The sequence below is a fragment of the Dicentrarchus labrax genome, unplaced genomic scaffold (assembly GCF_905237075.1).
Source record: "Dicentrarchus labrax unplaced genomic scaffold, dlabrax2021, whole genome shotgun sequence".
NCBI classification, from domain to species: Eukaryota; Metazoa; Chordata; class Actinopteri; family Moronidae; genus Dicentrarchus; species Dicentrarchus labrax.
The window spans coordinates 4,037,769-4,062,776 of NW_026136717.1; the positions used below are offsets into that span (position 1 = coordinate 4,037,769).

A 25,008-nucleotide genomic window follows, 5' to 3' on the forward strand; every position below is an offset into this window, starting at 1 on the left:
CAACCAAACACCCTGAAATGCAAAGCTCCGACATCCTACCTGCCCCCACTTCCTGTTGCGGCTGGTCATGTGAACGGCGGCGATGTGCTGGAAGAGCTGCTCGCCGGGGATGAGGTCGGGCAAACGGGTGAGGAACTGGGCCATGTGGATGAAGTCCATGCAGGTGAGGACGTCCTGGTAGAGGCGCAGCACGCCCAGGGCCGTGCGAAACAAGACCTCCTCGCCGTCTCTGCAGAACACGTCCCACACCCGACACGCCAGGTCCAACGGCAGCGACTTACTGTACAGAGTGAAGATCCTGGAGGGAGAGGAACAGCGCACTTAACCTAACACAGTGATTTCATTCCAACAGAAATTAATAGACATATATACACACACATGGATTTCTGAGATACATTTGCCACTGCATTATTATTATTAATTATTATTATTATTATAAACACCTCTCCTATTAGATTCTGGCAGATAAAATGTTTGGGTCACTTGTGTCAGTGGAAACTAATGAATCTGAAGTCCAACTACTGAAGTCCAATACTCACTCTCAGTCAGCTCCGTTTTTAGTCTCTACAGACTCTCTTCAGCTGCTAAATACACTTAGCATTACTATATCCTCTACATGGGTTTAATGTATGGTATCAAATTGTAATGAAAAACAGTGAGAAGCTTGAAAATGTACGGCGATGACGATTAGGTGATGAAAGTGAATATTGTACATCGATGACTGGCATCCTGTTCACTCATGTTGTGTAAGCAGCTTGACAAATTGGGTCAACACCTTTGTTGTGTGGGTTGGTCTTGTTGCTAAAATTAGACTTGGTGAAGAATTATTCTCCCGTCATGATATGAAAGAAAATCATAAAAAGCCAAAAGGACCTCCATCTGACATCTACAGTTCATATCACAGCATTTGTGCAGGTATTTACCAAGTTGTCTATTTAATGGGTTTTAATATAGCAACACTAAAGTCACTTGTTGGAGCAATCCATCATTGTTATTGTTTTGTGGTTTGAACACTCCATAATAAGAATTATACTAAACGACCACTGCCTTTATAAGCTGGGTGTGGTGTGTGTGATGTAAGTGAGAGTTGAAGTGAAAAATAGAGATGTAGAATGTTCCGCAGTACGTGGGTAGAGGCTACTGATACAGACCCCTGCTCACACCAACAGCCCGTGCTTTTTTCTAAGAACTGACACTAAAGTGTGCGGGACTCGATGTGAGCAAAGTGTGATGTTTTGATTACGACATGTGACACGTTTTTAACAGGATGGAGAACAAAGTGTACTCTGCCTGCCGGCCGAGAACAGCCCCCTGCAAAGTGACATAATGGCAAGTAGTTCAAAGTACCTTTTATGGTACTTAACATCATTACTTAAAACTGTAGTTGAAAGCAAGTGCATGTATTAACAGCATGGGGAAAATGCAATTAATGTTTTTGTTTTTAAGCAGAAGAAATTAGTAGAAGACTCACCAGTCGATTAAATAAATATCAGGGGTTAAGCTGTTTTTCTTGAAATGTGCAAAAAGCTTTGGTAGATTTTCTTCAAAGAACACTTCAAATGCCGAAAAATAAGTCAACATCTGCAGAGAGAGGAGAAGGTGGTCTTAGAGTAACATACACACACACACAATAACAGTAATAAGTAGGGCAGTGAGTCATATGTAGAAATGGACTAGTGATATCTGTGGTGTGCTATTAAAAACACAGCACCACTGTATCCACCGCAGGGCTTCACCTTATGGTGTCAAACTCACAACAACCCAACTCAAGATAGAGGAGCCTGAAAAGGTCAAGCTAAAATCAACTCAAATTTTTTTGCATGTTTATGAGCATTTGTAACAAAGACATTCATATCAGAGCTGCAACTAGAACAAATAATGGAGAAAACAACTGACAAACGAATCGATAATGAAAATAATTAGTTGCAGCCTTATAAACATACTTATTATAATATTTATCATTATAAGATATAAATGTACTGTCAGGACCCTCAAATTCATGTTTTATACCCCTTTTTAAAATGTATATTAATATTAGAATATTTTCCATGGGTACTATTTCGATTTGGGTTGTTATATTCTTGGTGTGACCTCTTCCAGTAATCCACAGGATTAGGGCTGCAAACAAACTATTATTTTCATCATCCATTACACAAAATGCTGGTCCATAAAATGTTAGCCAAAGCCCAAGGTGACTTAAATATCTCCTCTTGTCCACAACCCAAAGATGTTTAGTTTACCGTCATAGAGAACTAAAGAAACCCGGAAATATTCACATGTGAGAAGCTGAAATCAGAGAACTTGTGTGTGCGTGTACTGACAAGGCTGTGGTCGACTCTGAAGAAGGCCATCTGACAGGGCTTGTTGAGCAGGTTGGCAAAAGCTATAAAGGCATCGGCTGTGTCCAGGTTCAGGATCAGCACTGCTGCGATGAACCTGACCTGAACACACACACACACACACACACACACACACACACACACACACACACACACATGCCCTGCACACTCACACACACACACACACACACACACACACACACACACACACAAACAAACCGTTCACAAACTGGTCTTCAAAAAAACGGTAAGTGTTAAGTATGTATAGGAAATGAATAGTCTGACTTCCGTCTCTGAAAGCAAGGCAGCAAGTTAACACCTGCTAAAATGTGAATTTTGCAACACATAATCCCTGTTGCTCATTTAAAGCACTCAATATTTCAATAGTTTTTTTATTTAAAACTTTAATTTACAATGAAATGCTTCAGCTTCAGCTAAATATTAAAACTGGAAGGAAAGATGAAATGCTGACACACAGATGCAAACAGCAACATAAATAAAAACCTGCACACAGAGGTGAATGCATACTGTGTGTGTGTGTGTGTGTGTGTGTGTGTGTGTGTAGCAGCTCATGGGTTGGGGTCAGTGCAGGAAGTCAGAGTCATTTCACTAAGTATAGACAGCGTGGGGGTTAACCACAGCATTTACAAGCACAATGTGGCTCTGAAGAGTTAGAGCAGGGTGCACATCAGTTCCATGCAAGAGCCCAAACATCATCACAGAACAGCCATCTCACTAGAACTTTCACACGGGTCCAAAGCGCTGATTATTTTTGACAATCAAGTTTCTGCTTCGATCTCCAGGGTTTAATTTTAAAATACATCATGTGTCAGGAGATGTTTTTAAAGATAACAAAGCAGATACAAGGATCAAGAGCAGGGTCAGAACTTAAATGAGTATGTGAACAGAAAAGTGATGAGTCACATGATCAGTAACTCATGAGGAGGATGGAAGGAAAAGGTAAGGAGGTTTGCTAACTGGAAAAATCACACCTACACACTGCAGAAATGCCTTGCCCAAACCACCTGGCACTGTACTGTACGGGGCAGGTTAGTGGTGATCTTATGATTGATGACTGTGGAGGGTAGTGTGTGCTACAGCAGTGACATGAAGTGAAATTTAGAGAAGGCCGCAATGCTCAAATCAAATCTGCATGTTGCATATATGGGGGGGAGGTGAGCCCTGCCCTCTGTGGTGATTTTGCACCTGGCTGCAACCACAGCAAGCTGCTACAACATTGTAATATGACAGAAAATATCAAAATTACGAAAGCCGAGAATGGCCGTGCTTGCAATTACTTTTTTTAATGCCGTTATCTTGAGATCACAAGTTCATTGTTTTATCTCAACAAAAAAAAAAAAAAGGTTGTTTCCTCTTATAACTCATAATGGTTATCAGAGATCAGTTCAACATAATGGACAATGTGTGCATGAAAAAAAAGTCTGGTCATTGATTGACGCTCAAGCGTCTCCTGAAATATTTTGTCAGCATTGTGTCACATTGCCAGTAAATGAGCTTAAATGAACTGTCAGATGTACATTCTGGTAACAACTCTTTAAGTTCAGTTATGAATCCTCCCTGACAGTCATGACAGTGATCTTGAAGGCTGAAGCGAAGCGTGATCAAATCAACCAGAAACTCATTTTTGAGCTATCCATAATTATCTTGTGATCTTGAGAAAAGATCTCATCTTATTTTGTTATCCGAAAAAACAAATGTAGTTTTCTAATAATAATTTATCTCATGATCTTAAGAAAATGGCATTAAAAAAAATTATTGCAAGCATGGCTGTTAACAACTTCCATAAAATACACCTTATATTTAAATAATAAATGAAGAATAATTCAGATTTGTTTATTATCATCTATAATGACAATAAAGGTGATTTACTTGCAGCTCATTTATGATTGATGTGGTATTTAGTCGCTCCCAAAAAACAAAAACATATCCCTGCACACTGTCAGCACAGAGTTCAGTAAAATGAAACTGTTCTTTCTGCATGATTTTACTACTTAGATAAAACCTTTGATTTTACCTGATAATAATTCATAAGTCAATTTTCCCACGTTAGAGACATAAGCTGTTCCAGTAAATATTGACCCGGAATGTAAAGGTAGCAGAGTATCTGCATCGTCTCTGGCAAAGACTGCGGACCTTTTTCTCCTATAATCGGTGAGGCCTCAGGATGGAAATGTAGTCACACAGGCACAGAGAATAACGTCTACCCACTGAGCTCCTCCTATCAGAAACCGCACACTCAGTGGAAATCAATTACCGTAAGCTGTCAGTCATCCACACCGCAATCAAACTTAGTCTATTAGTAGCTTAAATAACCTATGTAGGTGTTGAGTGGGAGATCTGTGACACCTCTAAACTGCATTATATGCAAATAATACTCCTATACGATACTGGAGCCATTACCTGTGTGCAATATTTTGTCTTATGTTTTTTTTTTTTTATTTTTTTTTTTTTACCCAATTTAATATTGACACGAAGCAAAAAACATACCACATATACATAAACACGGGTTTGAAGTCAGTGTTTAACCAATTTATTGACTCCGATCTGTGATGAAGGTTTTTAGATTTTAGATGTGAGGCAGGAACTGTGTTCTTAAAGCAGCAGTATAAAAAAAAATGTATGTAAAATATCTCTGAGTAATGTAAAAAAGTATCACAACACAGTGTAATGCTGTGTTTTTGTGTGTATGACTTACGTAGCCAACGTCTGGCCGGTAACAAGTGTATGCTCCCAGAATGCTGTGCAGCACATCATGATATGGCCCGCCCTGATGATGAACAAAGAAATAATGACGACAATGGAACACAGAGGCCAAAAATACACTCACCAGTCCCCAGAAATGTCCATGTTAGATTTACTTTGATACAATAATGTCAGAGTGAATGAGAATTCAAACTTTATTTCACTTTTGTTGTGCAATTTAAAACATCAGTGTTGTATGGGGTGGCTGAGCTTCTCTCACTGACCTGCTGGAAGATACACAGGTGGGGGAAAGTTCTTGAGATGTCCAGCTTGATCAGCTCCAGACTCGACTCCCGATCTGACGAGCCAGCATCTGGAAGACATGGACAAACATAAAGAAAATCTTAAAACATGAGCAGTACCTACCCTAGTATCTAGTCCTACACTCCAGTAGTCATATTAGTGTGTGAGTTAATATGACCAACATTATAGGAAACATTTTCCATTCTGTCTCTACCTTCAGTTTCAGGCTCTGGGGCCGGTGCTGCCGTGGTCCTCCATTTCTCTTTTGCCCGGGACAGGCAGATGCTGTACAGCTCTGCAGGGACACAGAACAGCACCACGGCACAGTCAATATGAGAAAGAGAGGTAAGGCAGAGGCTAAAGACACTGAGCAGAGAACATGATGACTGGACAGAAACCACTTCAGGTGATAAAAGGATTCTGCTCTTCACATTTCTCTGCAGCAGTAACATGAAAGGTGATTAAAGGAAACAGATCTAGCTCCATTTTCAGAACACATTTATTTTGTTGCAGCACACTGAACCTTCCCAGCCTGCGCCTTGACCTGTGGCTGCCCTCTAGTGATGAGATGCTGGATCGAAATAATGAACCTCTCTGAGATGTGACACGGAGCTCTGCACTGGTGGCCCTGACCTTGTGCAGTACCAACACCAGCAGATTAATACTGACTACAAAGCGTGCTGCTGAACAGGCTTGCAATCAGCTGAGATGAGAACGGCAGTCTAGTGCAAATACAAGTCTGTAAAAAAAACTAAAAGATCAAAAGATATCTTAAATATATTAACAACAACATTTCAGACTTCTTCTAATGAGCCAACAATGTGTTTCAGGAGGGCTTTTGATTCGCAGATTGCAAAAAATAGATTAATAGGTTGTTAATAACATCATGTTGACTGAACGAAGAATAATCACTTCTATCATAATTTGTCTTACTTTTATTTGGATGATAATTTTGCTGTAAGTTTTTGAACAGAAGTACCAATCATTTGTCTTTGTTTGGATTGAGTGGGTTAGCTGTGGGCTACAGCTTGGGCCCTGTTTGTTTTAGCCTATATTTGTTCACATTTTGGAAAAATTGCACCATTAAAAGTATACTGAATTAGCTATTAGCGATAGTGATGATTCTCAGGCAGGTCTGGAGTCATAAGCAGCCTCTTTTTTTTCCTTTATTCTTTCTTATGGACATTTATGCGGTTGACATCGGAGATAATGCTATCCTCACTCTGAATCTGAATATATGTGTATGTTGTCTATGTGTTCAGATTTGACTACAATTACACTTAGTTTGAAGATAATTGTGATGATCAGCGGCTAACCCTTTTAAAGTAGCTTAATAGCCTCCATTAGCTGTGTGTTACAGCAACTGCTGCAGCTGCAACTGCTGCCTGTGTTAATAATCAGCAGAGTCAGCAGGTCCAACTACAATAACTAACTTCCTGTTGTTTGCATGCACCCATGTCTTTGCCTCACATCTCTCCCTCCACTCCTCTTACTGCAGAACACATACTTAAACTTCTGTTTTTTTTAAAAGACATTTAGCCAGCGGTGTTGACCAGTAAAGTACATTTATTTCATTGTTCTCATTGTTCTCACACAGGCAGGAGACTGTTACATGCTTCCAAATTAATGATGTTAAAGCTCCTACATTTGTGTCGTTTTGTGTCGATTCTGGTGGTTTCTGTGGACAAAAGCCGTTTCTACGGTTGTAGTAGGTTGAACCTTTTAAACAAAAATTTGGACCATGAAACTAGCGCCTTTTGAATCAAGACCTGGTTCTGAATCGACTCAGGATGCAAGAGTTCAGCTTTCATTATCATTAGAAGTGGTAGTTGGTAGTAGTGTAACAATAATGTAAGTACTAGCAGTAGTAACTTAAGTACCTCTAGAAGTAGAAAATGTACCAGTGGAAGAAATGCATAGCATTAGCAGCAGTAATAAAACAACTTCACTCAAAATGGGGATTATGATGTCACTGAGCTGCTGCTTCTAAAAGACTGCCAACTTTGAGGGGGACTGAGCTTTTTGTGTGTGTGTGTGTGTGTGTGTGTGTGTGTGTGTGTGTGTGTGTGTGTGTGTGTGTGTGTTGTGTGTGTTTGTGTGTGTGTGAGTGTGCGTGTGTGCGTACATGCATAGTGATAATGCATAGGACTGTGCTCCATTTAAAAGGCTGAGTAGTACAAAGCAGAGTGGGCCAGCTCAGCAGTCAGCGAGCGAGTGCTTATCTGCAAGTAGCCCTGAGGGAGCTGAGGAGCTTTCTCTTTCTAAGTTGGTGCTCCCTTAGCAAGTGGAGAATGAATTTGCAGTGTGTGTGTGTGTGTGTGTGTGTGTGTGTGTGTGTGTGTGTGTGTGTGTATATATATATATATATATATATATATATATATATATAATCTCCATCCAGACTCGAGACCTCATTGAAATGCTGCTCCTTCCCTCTTGTACTGGGGGAATGATTGGACCATGCTCTTTCTTAATGGACACACTCTGCCTTCCTCTTTTATCTATCTCACTGCCACTTATTAAATTACAAACACTGAGACAAATTGCTACATGCGTGTGTGTCTGTCTGTGTGTGGACTGAGCTATCCTGCAGAATGAACCAAAAGGCCATACTGATGGGTTTTTAAGTGATGAACAAAGAGCAGTCAGGTGAAAAATCAAGACATGACAATCACAGGCTCATGTAGCTTCAGAAACAGACCGCATGAGGCTTGTTCTCTTCTCATCATTAACACAGACACACACAGACAGACACAGATACAGACACACAGACACACACAGACACACACAGACACAGACACAGACACAGACACAGACACACACACAGACACAGACACAGACAGACGTACCATGTGTGATGTTGAGCTCGTTTCCCACAGCCAGGCTCCACACTTTGCCTCTGACACTGGGCGGGATGCCCTGCCACCAGAGGTCCCTCACTCGTCGAGATGTGCACCTGCAGGAGGGGTAAATGTGGAAAGGAAGTTTAAGACATCAGAGGTTGCTTAATAATTGTCTTTCATGGAGGAAATCATTTATCGATGTAAATGACTTTCCTTTAGCGTAAAACTGATGTTTTTTACTCCTCGTATATTATTACCCCATATTTCACAATGTCTCCCCTCTAATTCATAGTTCTCAATGTGTATAGTTGTGGAGAAGAAGGAGTAAGAATATGAGTAGGAAAGTATGATTAGGAGAACGGAGGCACTGACAGTGATATTAATTCAAATCAACATCCTGGCATGAATGAGAGGCAGTTCTGCTGGTAAAACAGGTTGTGTTTTGTTAATCTCATAACCAATCATTATGTCTGCATATGATTGCTTTGTATTTTCTCCCTGCAGTGCTGCTCGACAGCAGCTGTTCACTATATGCTCCCAATATGGAGCCAACAGGAACATCACAATAAATGCCAAAACTGGTCAACTGCTGTGATGATGATTTGATGGACAGAATGGAAAGCAGACAGACAATAACAAGGTTTCTACAGGTTCAATTTAAGACTTTAAGACCCATTTTACCTCCATACTGCCAAAAATTTATGATCAATACTGACTGACTGAAACATAACTTTATACAAGAGGTATTCATTTAATAATCCAATAAATTTTTAAGACCTGTCAAAATCATATTTTAAGGCCTAACATTCTAATTATTATAGGATTTTAGAGTTTTTAAGGCCCTGCAGACACCCTGAATTAGTATTCGCCATGTAGGCATCAAGGTTGCAATATCATCATTTTACAGCTGACTTAATGGCTGAATGAGATATACATTGACTGTGTAATCATTTTTATGCTCGGGGCAACGCATTATACATACATGTATTAAACTATGGGCCTGGCCATTTAACTGTATGCCAACATATATTACTATATATTATATATGGTGTAGGTTTTAAAAAAAACTGTCACTAAAAATAATCATGTTTGCAAAGATTATTTTAGTGCTGGTCATAAGTTCATAAGTGTGGGCTGGTGCCTGCCAGTGAATCTGGCTCTGGCCATTTCTAACACAAAGTAACTGATAATGGGGTAATTGACAGGAATGATGATGTTTTTATAAGATATGGATGATTTCTGTAAATATTGTATTATTATTATTATTATATAATATTCTAAACTCAGTCTTTGTTTGTACTCACATTGTACTCCAGTTAGGCAAGATCTCCTGGTTCCAGGTCTGGGCGGCTGTGCCGATGCTCTCCTCGAGCTTACACCGATCTTCCAGCTGCTTCTTTCTCTTCTGAGCCTCCTTCAACTCTGCGGACAAGAGTGTGGAGAGAGGTGGTTAGATATGGTGGTTAATAGAAGAAACCAGTCTGAAGAGAGACAGAGATGGATAGAGGAAAAGTGGAGGAAAACTAAATTGCACGTGTTTACTAAAAGGTAGGAGGGATCAAAATACATTACTACCAGAGAGGACCTTACTTTGTGCGGTTGAAAGCTCTGAAAGAAGATAGTAAGGGAGCCTCCATTGCTTTGTCAATTGACCTCACCTCTCTTCTTAGCCTGGGCCACCATCTCTTCATACTGCTGTCTGTGCTTCTGTGCCTCCTCGGCTGGCTTGGCAGGCAGATTACTGGAACATCAACAGATAGGAAATGGGTTAGCGACTGCATGTTCTCTGAGCTTACCATGCATTATTCATGTGGAGCAGGCTAGTGTGGTGCAAAGAGAGGAAAACCTACACAGACAGAGGAACGGTCAGGAGCCTTTCCATGACTTTGCTCAGAACAATTTCTGCTGATGAAGATCATGTCATATGACTGAAAGCTCCAGAACGGCTACAAAACTGACATTGGAGCACGATGCATTTGTTAAATGCAAATAGTGTGAAAAAACAATTAACTCAAGGTGCATTTACTGTTTTTTTCTGGAGCTTTCAACCACATCTAAGTGTTCTGTATCTGCCAATCAACCCTGTGATGTGGTTGAGAGCTCCAGAAAAAGATAGTAAGTGGACCTAGAGGTAAGATATTGTCATTTTATAGCATGCTCATTCTGTAAATTTAGGTGATAGCAAGTTAATGTTTTATTGGGTTTCATCAGTAGAGGTTAATGTGATTTTAGGGTGATGAGTGTTTTCTGCTGAATCTCAAGAGTTGAATACTTACCATGTATCAATCACATTTGATTCCAGTGCTTGTCTTCTTTTCAAATGCATACTAAAACAAAATACGATACTCTTCTCCCAGCCAATAACACTGAAACTTTAACACCATCTGCACTTTTCTAGATTATTTCTACCAGTAGGGGGAGACGGTGAAGAGGGAAAAGAGGGAGGTTGCATTCATCAAAAGACCTGAGCAGCAGCAAAACTCAGTTTTGCCAGTCATGATGTCAGAATAAACTTCCTTGTGTTCACACAGCAAATCTAGTGAAATCATGCTATTGTTTTTATTTGCTGCGTACCCCAGCAGAAGTGCTAATCTTGCAGCTGAGCAGCACTACTGAATGAAACAGAAGGCCCAGCATATGTCCGTCTGTTTGTCTGTCTGTTTGTATGTTAACAAAATGTAAAATGCTAAAAAAGCAGGGTAATGGAACCAGGCTGAGGGAGGGCCATTAAACTTTCAGCAGCACTTCTCTTTCAATGTCTGTGGTACAAACAGGCACACAGAGAGAGCTGGAACAATACTGAATAGAGCCTTAAGACTCAGCAGAGGAAGGAGGACTGATACAGAAGGAATGAGGGGAAGATGGAGATAGAAGGACAACAGCCGACGCTTTATTGTCTGAACTCCACTGGCAGTAAAGGAGAATGAAAAATGTGGGATAGTCCAACAACATTGTGTGTCTGTGTGTGTGTGTGTGTGTGTGTGTCTCTGTGTTTACATACGCAGGTCTGTCCTCCAGTATAAGTGCAGTGGTGGAGAGGGGTTCAAAGTCCAGGTTTTTCCTCACGCTCTGCCTGGGAGATGTCGGGTTGCCAGGTCCAGCTCTGCCACTCTTTGTTTCATATTCCTGACAACGAAAACACACGGTTTAGACACAGAAACTGAAAACTACAAATGTAGTTTTAATTACAACATCGTTCTAGGATACTTGCTTTTGAGGTCAGTTTCATTTGGACTATATTTAGTTTCACATTGCTGCTGGCAATGAGAGGTCTGCAACACGCGCACGCGCACACACACACACACACGCGCACACACACACACACACACACACACGCACACACACAAAATAGCAGAGTGAGGCAAATTGGTAGATTAGTCTTATATTCCATGTCCAAGTACAAATAGGACATGCATGTATCCAAAGTCAGAGAAAACTGCCACCATGGTCACAGCTGACCTCAAAACTAATGCTGTGGTCAGACACAGATTGCTTAGATTTAATGGGTGGGGGCAGGAAAAGAAAGGAGGTGGGAGAGATGTACATTAACTTGCACAAAAACTGTGAGAAATGTCTTGAAAACTTGTGACAATGCACTTCTGGCTCCAGAGCATTTGTCAGCTGGTGTCTAATGAGTCTTCTCCAGCAGTGGGAGTGTGATACAGGCCTATAGAAAGAGAAGGCCATGTGACTTTCAGTCTGTTACAGCTAAGGCCTCAGAGCAGTTTAAGAAAAGGTCAACTATCAGCTGACTTATAGGTTGCAAGTGTGTGTGGTAGCATGTGGTTACAGCGGGAGTAAGCATTAGGGGAGCTGACAGAGCACAAATAGTTCAGGGAAGACCTTCAGAGGAGACCGCTGGAAGATACTATATGGTCTAATTAGTTTGTTAGGAAGCTACTGTAAATAGGGCAAGTGCAATATGAGCGTGCACTGTGTGTCCAATATGGCCTCCAGCATGCATTGAGCTGGTTAATAATGCAGGCTGAGGACCTGCAAGCAATCAGCTTAACACCATGCTGCCACAGCGACGTTCACACTGATCAGCACAGGCCAGGAAAATCTATTTCTACAATAGGGGTGTGTGAGTGTGCATGCATGACTGTTAGTGACGCGGCCCATGTTATTAATCTGTCTTTGTGTTGCTGTCTGCTGTACCAGAGCCCAGTGCTCTCCATTGGCCCTGGGGGACAAATAAACGTTAATGAATTAGATTTGATTTTTGCTTGAGGAGGGGGGCAGGGTATCACAGAACTAAAGCGAGAGGAGAGGCCATAATCTTTACTCATATACAGCAGGGCAGAAAGTTAAATTCTTTACAATATTAATAAAAAATGCCATAAAACAAACAAAGAACAAAGCCAAAGCCTACAGGCATGCCAGCAGCTTTATGAGGCTATACTTGAGCTAAATGCTAATGTCAGCATGCAACCCTGCAATGACAGTGCCAAAATGGCTGTTACAGGGCAGATTTGAGCGATACTGAGCTTCTCGTCTGCTGTGACTCCTCAAGAAGGCAAAAAGGAAAATGTCAAACTATTCCTTCAACATGTTAGCATGCTAGTATTGTTCTAACTGGCACTAAAAACAAAGTACAGCTGAGACTAAGGGGTCATTAGTGTTGCAGGTTCAAAGTACTGCACTGCACTGTAATTCTGACCTCATAATGATGCCGAAAGATAAAAAGTAAAAGTGGGGAAGGTGAATGTTTCATGGCAAAGTCCAAAAATGTATTTATTTTTTTATTTTATTTACATGCATATGCCTTTTTTCCATAGTGTTTACCCAAGCAGGAGGGGCACCTGCTTTGTCACCATTATTGTTTAAGAGTGAGGTACAGTCGGTTTTTAAAAAGAAAAAAGCCCCGACACAGTAGCTAATTTCTCATCTGAAACACACCTTAGATGTGTTCTGATAGCAAACAAGGTTAAATGGAAACTAAAACTTAACTGTGTCTTTTAAGCTCTAAGAGAGTGAATGTAACATATCCTGGGCAGTATTCGGAGCCTGCACTGGGCACTGCTGTAAGTGACAGCTGAAAGCAGATCATTTAGCTTCAAAGGGGGGAGTAAACAAAGTAGCAGTCACCAGTATCTACTTATCTTATCTTGCAGACTCAACAAAGACCATGGCAGAAAGAAAAAAAGGTGGCCACATTTCAAAGTCATGGCAGGGTATCATCTTATTTTCACATGGCAGGAGAGATACTGAGGTAAAAAAGGTGAGGGGATGAGATAGACTATGGAGGTGACTGAGAGCACAGGTCTCTTGAGGATTGGGCTTCAAGGGAGAGCAGTTGACAGCAGATAAACGAAGGGAGATGATGGAGGAAGAGAGGAGGATGAGTGAGGCTGGAAGTTAGTGCTAATGGAAAACCCATTCCTCCGCCACTGGAGAATGGAGGTGATTCATTGGTAAGACTGCACTCAGCACAGGGATGAGAGTATAGCAGTACATAGAGGGTGAGTCACCATTTTTGTGTGTGCCTTCCCCTACTTTACTTCATCTTTGCCATCCATATCCCCACTTTCATCTCTCTGCCTCCTTCTCTCCTCCCTCACTCCCCTCTTGTCCCTTCTTTGACTGCCCTGTGTTGAGGATTATCACCGGGCTGCGGGTTTGGGCCAGAGGGGAGACAGCAGAGCCTGATATGCTTTACAAGCATCCATGTCATTTATGACCACAACTAAAACACTGACATTTTTGTTTGTGAGTTGTGTACCGCAACAACTTTGACTGGTCCACTTGGTAGCATCGTGTTTCCTCCTATGCTTTTCCGGCTGCTCCTTGAACGTGAGTTGAGCGTACATGGACCAAATTGAGGAGAGGTTACCTGAGGAAGCCCATACATATGTACATTTGTACAACTCTTCTACCACATTACAAAGACTTCCGGATAGAAACCAACCCAACCCACGATCTGTCCAGATTCAGTCACCACAGTTTGAAGTACATGGAGAAACTCAACACAGTGGCCACAGAAATCCTACCAACTAGCATTTTGGCAGTGTAATTGCAGAGTGATGCGACATAGCAGCACACAAATATGAATGCTCACAGCGGCGTAGGCCACTTACATAGGCTGTTGTAGTTTTGGTAAAATTGTGCTCAGACAAGTGACAACCCCAGATTATCTAGATCACTTTATTTTCAGCTAAACCTGAAATATCATTCTAAAAGTAAATCATTTTACTGGTTGCCTTCATTTTCCCTTCCAAATCAGTTTGAATAACTTGGTGGTTTTGTTTACAACCTGCTTCTTATGTGAATTCTTGACTAGGTTTGCCTTTAGTCAGTATTGAATAGCTTTGTGCTTTAATGGACATGTAACATGCATGTACTGCTGCTTGGTTTATTAAAAGACAGTGTGTGCACCCGAGGGAAGAGCAGCAGGTCGATGAAAAAGGTTAGCCAGAGCTTTGCGCCCTGAGAATGGATGAATACTGCAGAGAGAAGGAGGGAGGGAGGGAGAGAGGGAGAGAGAGGAAGAAGAGAGTGAGGCAGGTTGCGGGGGGGAGGAGAGAAGGGAGCAATGTGGCATCTGTTCAACAGCAATGCAGGTGCTACCAGCAAGGTGAAACACAGGAGAGGATGTGCGTGACGCCGTGCTGAGAGGTGTGTGTGGATGTGATGTGAGAAAACGTGCGGCACAAACAGTGAAGTGAGTGGTGTAAAAGTATTACTAGTATGTGAGGGTGAGAAACAACGTCAGCTGATATGCTTCGTTAGGAAAGTTGTTAGCACATCAATAACAATGGACTGTACATTCCTACGCCTCTCAATAACTAGTCCAACAGGTGAATCAGCACTTCCTCCCAGAGCTCTGTTAACCATTTCTACTGCAACATGCTTTCATTTTGTCACCCTTCACCATCAGAAGAGGTTTGTAACAGGATATTGTGAGACAGGGTTCAAACCTGTACACTGATGTACAAATAAGTCCACAGATTCCAGAAACAAGTGTACAACTGATCATATAACAGAACTCAATGCATCCCTGTGACAGAGCTCCCAGCTCCTCATTGTTTCTAAATTAAGTTACATTTTCATGAATAGCTACCTGGCAACACTAACCAGAAACTCTGGTTATCTAAATGGATTTCACATTTCTCAAAAACCCTCCTGACCCCTCACCTCTAGTTTGGAACTTCCCTCTTTCTGTGTGTGAGGTAGTAGCTTTTAGCGGCTGGAATAGCAACTGTATCCCATGATACCCTGCCATCAGGGCAATCTGCTTTGTCACAAGTTCTCCAATTTCCTGGTAGTGGTGTAAGAGCTCTGCGAGTGCCTGGCTGCACTGACTGGCTGGTTGGTCGTCATGCTGGCTGCTAATGGCCTTTATGGTCTAAACTATAGACACTAGGAAGCATCACTCTGAAGGGGACATTAATTGTCGTTATGCTCAAGTACTACTTGGGTAAATGCAAGTTCCGGTATGCAAAAAGGAGCCAAGAGGGCTTGAAAGTACACCACTGTTACAAAGGTCTTCCCATGTTGCCTTGGAGTGGTATCTTTGTATCATATCCTCACAAAAACACCACCAGCTTCCTCAATAATGTAAGCTGTGAGATGAAAGGCCACAGCAGGGTGCTTAGCCTCGTTTCACTGCGTGCCAAACTCGCAGCTTTTGACTGGAAAGCCCTTGAGGCAGTCCCAAAGTGTTTTCCAAAGCTCATCAAGCACAGAACAAAGTGTGAATGAGTCAGATGGCTTCTGTGTGGTCGGCAGTGGGTAGGTGTGTTTGCTACGCAGCTACTGCAGGAAAGGTTCACTCATCAGAACCCTTACTCAAATTCCATCACGATTTTTTTTTTAAACAGATAATTAATAAATAATAATAAAAAAGTAATTTAAATATCTCAATTAAAGTAAAATAAAGTGAACTTCATGGGTGCACCAATTTTACAAGTCCCATTGGAATCTGAATTAAACCATTCGTGAGGCAAGCTTTCTACTAATTCTGTGACAGTCAACACATTAACTGCATACACACACAAATAATTGTGTGTGAGCCCGAGCTCTACTAAATACTCAGATCCTTCCTAAGACACTTAAACATCCTTACTAATGGCAGCTATACACTGAGAACTAGCAATCTCAATCTCAAAGTGCATTGCATGTGGTCACCGAATCTCTACATTTGCATGGGGTGTGGGTTTCACACGGTGAGATACAGGATCACTGCTTTTGATTAATGACCACTGTTTTCATGTTTCTCTCAGGACAGTGTAATGGGGTCATCAGGTCATCTTAAATGCCTATCTTTAATCAGATTACTCTACACTGGTCTAATTTCTTTCAGTGTTCTGCTCATGTGCCACAAACAAAAGGTATTAAAAGGGAGTTTTAGGAATTAAAACAAAGCAGTTTGTTTCTATACACCAAAAATTAAAAAGCTTGTGGTGGTGGAAAGTTTAATTTAGGAACAATCAACAACCACAGTGTCCATTATTTTTCATCACATACCAACCAAATCCATATCCATTTAATGAAGGCCGTGCAAATGCTTAAGTCACAGTTATCATATCTGGTTATTCATAGTAAAAGAAAACTGAAAATGACACCTATTTAAGGTTGTGATACAATATTGTTGAGGTAATTAAATATATTTGAATGAATTTCAGACAGTGATTTAATTTGTATGTAGTATTTTTTGGCACACAGCAGCTAAAACAGCAACAGTTGAATTACAGTTTCCACAGGGGAGCTGGAGAGGAGCACAAGTCTGTTAGTGAGGCTGCAATGACCTGGCAGCTTTGTTGGGGTTTTTTTTGTTTTTTTTACTGGAAAGCGGAAACAAACAGAATCCCACTGATTCAATCTGTCCAATGAGCTCTGCATCAGAGATAACAGCAGGAGGAAATCCCTTGACAGGCTTCAAAACGCCGAAATAGAAAAGAAACGTTGCTGTCCTGCTGCTGCACGTGCTTTTGTTGAAGGCTATTGGCCGAGATACATGCAATTATGATGGATCATCTCCTGGGTGGATTAGTGCGTCCGTCAACACAAGCAGGAAATCTAATGTTTTCATCTCTCTAGAAACAGACATCCTGACTTATCATCACCACGAAGCACAGCACTACCACAAGCTGAAAGAGGCTATTATGTGAAACCCGAGCCATCCTCTTCCTCTGCTGCCTCTCTTTCACGCTCTGACTACCAATGCCCTCTGATTCTGCCAGACAAGGAGAGAGACGGTGGGTCACCGAGCTCACCCACTTGTCCTCGCAAGTGCAAATGCTCACTCACCATGAACGCTGCAGTTCCTCACAGACGGCCAGTCCTCCGGTGGGGGTTCGTTTTCCAAAACCCTAGCCTAGCGTCATTGCTGCTCCCGAGGGCTCACTCCTGGCAACAGGGCACCCAGGAGCGAGAAGACGAGGAGGAGGTGAAAGAGGAGGGCAGAGGGACAGTCAAGCTGCCGACAGAGGGACACACCCCGCATTGGAAGCGATGCAGCAGCAGCATGATACCCCTCTATCCCCCCCCTCTCTCTCTCTCTCTCTCTCTCTCTCTCTCTCTCTGAGCAGTGACGCTACACTGAGCGGCTCTGCATCAGGTCTATTGCTGCTGCTGCTGTGTGTGTGTGTGTGTGTGTCTGTGTGTCAGCAAATCAGCACTGCCGTGTGTTATTAGTCACCATCGCTGCACTGAAGGGAGTCCTGCGCTCCGCTGTGCCCTGGCAGCCGTTCTAATCAACCCCAGAGTAATGGATCAGGTTTCAGCCACTCAGCCTTCTGCTCTCTTAATCCAGTCGAGACTCAACAAGAAGCTGCAGCTAAAGTGCGAGTTATACATTGTGTGCTCTGGGAGAACTGTCCCCCTTGTTCCCTGCTTATTGGGAGGACTCTCACTATACAGATGCAGTGGCTGCCTGACACATAGCAGTCAGACCTGGAGACGTACAGCTTTTATATACTTTTGAGTATTCAGTAGTCTTACCAAGATGCGACCTAGGGTTGTACCGATCATTTGTTTTACATTCTGAGCTTTTATTGAGGGTTTCGAACAACGCTTTGAATGTCTGCCTGCTTGAATAAAGAGATATTTTGGGATTTTTTTGTTATGCAAAAGCAGAAAAAGTTGGATTTGTCTGTTTAACAGATTCAAAGTTGGAGTTCTAAGAAGTGGTGGTCAAGTGACGTAGAGAGTGAATGGAGAGAAGGAGCACAGGTAGTGAGAACAAAGCAGGGAATCAGAGAAAACTGATTTTTGCATTCATGTGACAAATTATATGTTTGTCAAGTATTTTATTTACTAGGTTAACCAAAAGCAAACCAACATTCTGTCTTTAGGTCTTGACAGTTTCTAGTTGATTTCCCAGAATTTTTGACACATCACTATATGTGTATACTGGTAATGCAATAAATAATTACATATACTGTGAAATAGGGTGTTATCCATATAGCCCACTGCTAATCAATAGTGTTGACAACCAGAGACAGATAAACAAAGTAAACATTTTGCGGTGAATGCAGTTTCTATAGCTCTGGATTAGAAACTGAAACCAAAGATGCTTGCACTGAGATCTGAGAGAATTTTTGTTGGTTTTACATAAGAAAGTTATGTCACCCATCTGTCAGTTTTTGTTTCTAATGACATTTGCATAGTTCCTTTATTGTCATAATAATCATCCAGAATTTTAGTAGACTGTTCGCATCCCATGATGGTCTAAAGGCTGCTTCATAAATGTTCAATAAAACACTTTATGGCATTAGAATTGTTTATATCAGCACAAAACATTAGCTATCAAAAGCTTCAGCCTAATTTATGCAAAACTGTCTCTACTGGCTTTCAAAACCCCTCATTCAATTAAGTCTAGAAGGGTTTTAAATGACTTAACATTAAAATGAAAACTCCTGCTGGGAATATTATCCACTTTTAATTCAACCTCACTCCCACATCCCAGTAACTCAGATGTGTCTGGGCTGCCACACAATGTGATTTAGAGGCTCAGCATGTTACAGAACAATTACTTTCTTCAGTAGGTTACAACTCACTGTGACCAGACATTGTGCTGAGGCCTCCAGATATATTGGAGAAAGTCCCCACACTCAAGGCAACACAAAGTGGTGTAAATTACAATATCAAACTTGATTCACAGTGCTGCTCTCAAGGGGAAAAGTTGCTGGTGCAAATCGCACAGTGTGTCTCGTAGCAGCTGAACAATAACCTAAGCAAATAAAGCAACACACACACACACACACACACACACACACACACACACACACACACACACACACACACACACACACACACACACACACACACACACACACACACACACACACACACACACACACACACACACACACACACACACACACACACACACACACACACACACACACACACACACACACACACACTTTACTGACCCCGCCTTAGAACAGCAGCGTCCGTGGCAAGACAAAAGCTTGAAAGCCCAGCCTTGTTAACTGATTCCTGAGAGCCAATATAAGGTTACAACCACAGATGAGATGGACTTAAGATATTCAGCACATGTGGGTGTGTACATGAGTGCGTGCGAGACAGCATTTCAGTCCTGGGGGTCCAATTTCTAACCAATGCAGCAAGATAATCAACATTTTTAGAGTCAATGTGTGTAATGTTAAAGGGCTGTTATGTAAACTGTAGTAGGAACTGCACATTAACAGGTCTTTCAACCAGGCTTCAACAGCACAAAGCGCACAGAGGAGAGTGCTACTTCCCTGATATCAGGCACAGGGTAAATGGCAGCACAATAGCAGGTTTCAGCTGGCTCTAATTACACGCTGCCATCTTGTTCTTTGGTTTATTTCACCAGTAGAGAGCCGTCATGCTCTTTAACTAGGCCTGTCTGCCTTCTGAATGGCAGGGTGAAATTATAAGCTGGCTATCTAACAAAGCGCTCTTAGAGACCTTGACATTTAGAATTTCAGATTGCTGAGCAACACAAACACTGCATCACATAGTCGTGGCATGTTTCTGCCACACAGAGCTTACAGTCTGGCACAAAATAGTCAAATTCTTGCCAATGGCATGTTTTAAAACAAAGGAATCGGTGGCTGGTAATTTATTTTGGCAGTTTTGTCTCACATGGCAAGTAATTATGTTTCTTTCATAGGGCTACAACAGAAGTGTCAGTAGTCAAAACACAGCAACATTAAACTTTTGTTGAAAGTAGGAAGCTAACCAGTACAAGCTACTCAGAAAAAGATAGATACACTGAAGCTATTTCACACCAAAAAACATCTCATGTTAAATGCACTCATGACTTTTGTGGTGTTATTATTTTATGACTTCCAAGATATTTGTTTTTTCAAGAGAAATCAAATATAGCAATATAGCATTTGGTAGCGCTTACACTTCTACTTAGTGGGGGAAAAAGCGAGCTCCTGGAAACATAGCTCAAGAAGTTAGCTACATCGTATTGAAAATAGATACATGAAAAAAGCAACATGATTTTAAACACGCTACTGGGAAGTGTACACTAGCATCACTCCAAGTAGATTTGCTTGCTACAGGCAGCACCTCTCCCCGTATCTGACTGGTTACTGTGAAAGTGCTACAGCTTTGATAGACATAAGAACTGTTGTGTGTCATTTTCCACATGCTATGAAAAACCATGACTCGACACTCCCCGTGTACAATAAGGCTTCAGGTCAAACATTTGTCGAGTGAACGTTGTCCATTATGTTTCTGAGAACTGTTGGAAAAACACTGAGTGGTTGTTTGCTTTTCAGCATGTGGAATTCTAAAAATAGCTTCAGAACATAAATGTCACTGATGGGGAGTGTTGGTGCTCGGGGCATTGCGCTGCCGGTATTCAAGAACACAACTGAGATTGTACTCAGTTACACTGCGCTCTTAGCCATCATTTCTTATGTTATCTGTCCTGAGCTGGAGTCATAATGTTAGTATACTTATTGGTCTTTATGCTACACCGATAAGCTCTGCTAAAAGCCATTACTGGTTGCTCACCCATTTGACATTTGAACAACAGCTGTTATAACAGAATTCCAAAGTCAGCTGCACTTGAAATCAGTACAATTAAAATAATCATCTAATATGTAATAACTTTAAAAAATAATAATAATAAAGAAGTGAAAACAAGCCTAAAACTTTGCAGATAAAATAATGAATGCGTTTACAAAAGTAGATTCAGGCCATTATCTTTAAGTGGCACATTTAAGTTGAAGCCCACGCTACAGAGCTAATGCTGCTGTTTATCACGCTGTCACTCATTTCTCATCGTAGAACAGGTCAGGTGGTTTAAATGTGTGTCAGGACCGACTGCGGCAACATAAACCACAGCTGACAGGCTATGTCAAGGCCGGATAAACCAAATGCATGAGATGCATGCTGAGAGCTTGTTTTCAAGGGCAGCTGGGCTATAATTTGGGAATGGTAAAGATGTGAATCAAAAAAGAACAGACGTTATTATACACCTATAGTTGTATTACATATTTTTCACTATAAATCAACTATTATTGTTTTGAGGTACTTGCTTAGATAGGAAAGACATTTTTACAGTCTTCATACGCAGTAGCGGGGATCAGCTGCTTAGAGCAAACAACTCCACTGTTGATCAAAGTCAGGAAGGCGACGGTGTCTGTGACAGCCTCAAACTAAATACACACAAAAACAAACAAAGGGCCCGTGAAACAAAAATCTATTGTTGGTTCATGTGACTAATATCTAATATACAATAAAACACAAAACGCCACCGAGCGGAGCGTCAGATGTTTCTGTGTACACAAGACACAGTATGCTTAAGGGAACAGTGTCAGGATGATTTTAACGTTGTCAGTGCATATATTACTGTTGTTGGGAGAAATTCTGAACACTGGAGTCAAACCACATTTGAATTACATCAAATAACGGACAATCGGCAATCTGAAGAAATCTGAGACAATGATAGGAAAGCTCTTAAGATGTCTGATTATTCCTCGCTTTAGAAGACAAAATAAGGGGGGGAAATGCTGTGAAAATGGCGGCAAGTGTGGACGAGATCAGTGCAGCATTACTGTGTGTTCAGACAGAATGCAAAGTGAATTTAGAAGCGGTGTGATTGCATACAAAGTCAATGTAAAGTTGAAAATGTCTCGACTTGTAAAACGTTTGCACGGACCGTAGAGCTTAATGCATCTGCCTCGCAAACGTACAGAGACGACAGGAAAAAGGAGAGAGACTGCAGGGGAATAACAGGAAGGATTGGAGTATCTGGTTTCTTGGAGTCAGAGGCTGAGCTGAACACAAGCACACAGGCACTATGCCCCAGACACGGGTTGTGCATCCACTTCTTGCTAGCTTACAGCTAACATAACGTCGAATGAAAATGACATCGAAACAGTCTCTGCTAATCGGTTAGGGCAGACTAACAACCTCTCCCAAACAGAAAATAGCTACCATAAACACAGACTGTATAATCTACTGAAATGTCTGATTATCTGAGTATGTACAAAAACTATGGGCATTGAGGGCAGGACAAAATCAGATTACTGAGCAGGTAGGTTTAAGACATTCCTCTTTGATAAAGCTTATAGTTAGGGCTGGATCAGGTGAGTCCTGAACCATCCCTTAGTTATGCTGCTATAGGCCTAGACTATCGGGGGATTTCCCATGGTGCACTGAGCTCCTCTCTTCCTCTCTCTTTCAGCACTCATTCATGTCCCATTAATGCATGTTACTAACTTCACTTCTTCCCCGGAGTTCTTGTGCTTTCTCGTCTCGCAGGTTCTCATGGATCCTGGTGGAGCCTCCTGCCATGGTCCTGCTTGACTGCCATTGCCAATATTACTGATATACCCCCACCTAGAGCCGAAGGATCTGTCCTAGGTGTCCAAGTGCTTGCTCATGGTGGTACTGTCGGGTCTCTGTACATAATGTTATAAGGAGTTCGGTCTAGACCTGCTCTATTTGAGAAGTGTCCTGAGATAACTTCTGTTATGAATTGGCGCTATTCAAATCAAATTGAATTGAATTGACCACCTGTGGTTTCAGAGTAATCAGATCAATGAAGTGTGTGTAAACCTGTGATCTGACTGGTTTCTAACAGTACCCTGGTGTCTACTGTGTAAGTAAATATAGTCAATAAGGTGGATGGTGCTCATTTATCATGTGAGAATGATTCTACCTTTTGTATTCTCTTGGAGTCCTTCGTGGGGCCTTCGCGTGGCGGGACTTTCCCAAACAGCTTCCACCCTGGATCCCTCTGCTCCACTAGCCGACTGTCCTTCACCCTCCTAGCAAACAGGCTCCTGAAAGACGAGTGGAGAGGGGGATTAGAATAAATTAGGTCATTATACCACATAGTGAAAAGTGGAACACAAGCTATGAGCTCGGCCTTCACTGGGTCCCCGCTGGGGCCCCCAGAGCTGCATTAAGTGTCTGAGATAAGCTCACAAAAGGGATCTGTGGATTGAAGAGCAGAAGTGTAGAGGACCACCCAGAAAGAATATTAACAACCTGTGTGACATCATGTGAGCTGGCAGGCTGGCCACAGTCATGGGGCTCATAAAACTAGGTGTAGAACCCATTACACAGCAACACCAGCATGCTACATGCAGGAATAATCGACCATTATGGCTGCTAAAAAGACTGCTGTCATTGATGATCCTTCCACTTCATCTAACCACTAGACCGTCTGCTCGGACTCAAAAATCACCCGCATGCTTGAAATCAGCTGATGTTCAAACACCACACGCAAAGCTGCTGGAAAGACGTCGTCCTTTCAGCTGGGTTCACTGTACCATTTAGCCAGCCATTCCTTCCTTTCATGCATCAGTGTGGTGCTGTCACAGAGCTGTTAGCAGCGGCTTTAATTAAAAGCCTGAATAGAGGCTAGTTGTGAAAAGACATGAATAAACTGGTCAAATAAAACGCCTCCTCTGACCAGGCCATGTGACATGACAGAGTAAAGAACTGTGACATCAAAGAGGCCATATCCCGCCGGACGTCTGGGCTGAATCTCATTGAGAGGCAACTCACCATGGCAACTGCCTTATCCAACTGATCAATAGGAAATATTTGCTGTATCAGTTAACTTTTGTGTTTAATAGGTTGTGTTGATATTTGTCCTAAGTGGACCTTGGAGAGGTGGAAAGGAGATCTGACTACATGAGTTGTCTCTGTTTGATCAATTTGACCTTTTACCCGCAGCGTGTGCGACCTCTCTGGGTTACCTCCAGGGTACTGATGACAGGCAACATGCCGCCAAACACAGAACAGACACAGCTTCAGGCTGGAGGGCATCTTCTACTCGCAGCTGAGCGTGTCTGCTGCAGTTTGTTTGTTTTGGAGACGGCTGTCATCATCAAGACATGTGGCCTTCTGCTGTGCTCATGAATAACTTGCTGAAACCAAATTATAATAGTGCAGAAGTTGTTGGAGAGCCATACAAAGGGTACATTTTGTTTCTTGCTATGAATTTGGAGTTGGGACTAAAGTGACCAGATTCTGACAAAATTGGGAACAACCTCCTTATTTTCTGTCGACATAGTCAAAATGACACTAACTAGCTAAAAGGAACTAAATATCACATATTAATGATTCATTGTTTTTGAATTCTGCATCATCTCTGTAAATAATAAAATGTGTATTTTTAGGGTAGCTACACCAAATCACACATAGCAGTGGCGCCTCCCTGCCACTCATTGCTGTTTTTTGGCCTGTGCTCCATGATGGAGCCACCAATCAGACCATACAGTTTATTACCGTCTGCCCCAGTCTCAACAGCACCAGCCTGTGGGACCATTTAAGCAGGCAACTTAACGCGCTCGGCCACAGAAAGACTTTCAGTTATGTATAGTCATTACAAAACGTAAAGATTTAAGTGT

The 25,008-nt window shown here is 41.8% G+C and overlaps 1 protein-coding gene across 1 annotated transcript in view; it reads right to left on the reverse strand.

Moving 5' to 3' along the window:
- The window catches only part of tbc1d14 (TBC1 domain family, member 14), a 39,017-nt gene that overhangs the window by 3,504 nt on the left and 10,505 nt on the right, over nucleotides 1-25,008 (reverse strand). Inside the window, exons 4-14 of the mRNA XM_051375458.1 lie at nucleotides 23,307-23,430; nucleotides 11,190-11,314; nucleotides 9,847-9,929; nucleotides 9,493-9,610; nucleotides 8,195-8,301; nucleotides 5,560-5,640; nucleotides 5,327-5,415; nucleotides 4,940-5,127; nucleotides 2,322-2,436; nucleotides 1,472-1,581; nucleotides 40-298 (exon numbers count right to left, since the gene is read on the reverse strand). Of these exons, the coding sequence (XP_051231418.1) occupies nucleotides 40-298; nucleotides 1,472-1,581; nucleotides 2,322-2,436; nucleotides 4,940-5,127; nucleotides 5,327-5,415; nucleotides 5,560-5,640; nucleotides 8,195-8,301; nucleotides 9,493-9,610; nucleotides 9,847-9,929; nucleotides 11,190-11,314; nucleotides 23,307-23,430 (1,399 nt within the window). The remainder of the gene's footprint in view (nucleotides 1-39; nucleotides 299-1,471; nucleotides 1,582-2,321; nucleotides 2,437-4,939; nucleotides 5,128-5,326; nucleotides 5,416-5,559; nucleotides 5,641-8,194; nucleotides 8,302-9,492; nucleotides 9,611-9,846; nucleotides 9,930-11,189; nucleotides 11,315-23,306; nucleotides 23,431-25,008) is intronic.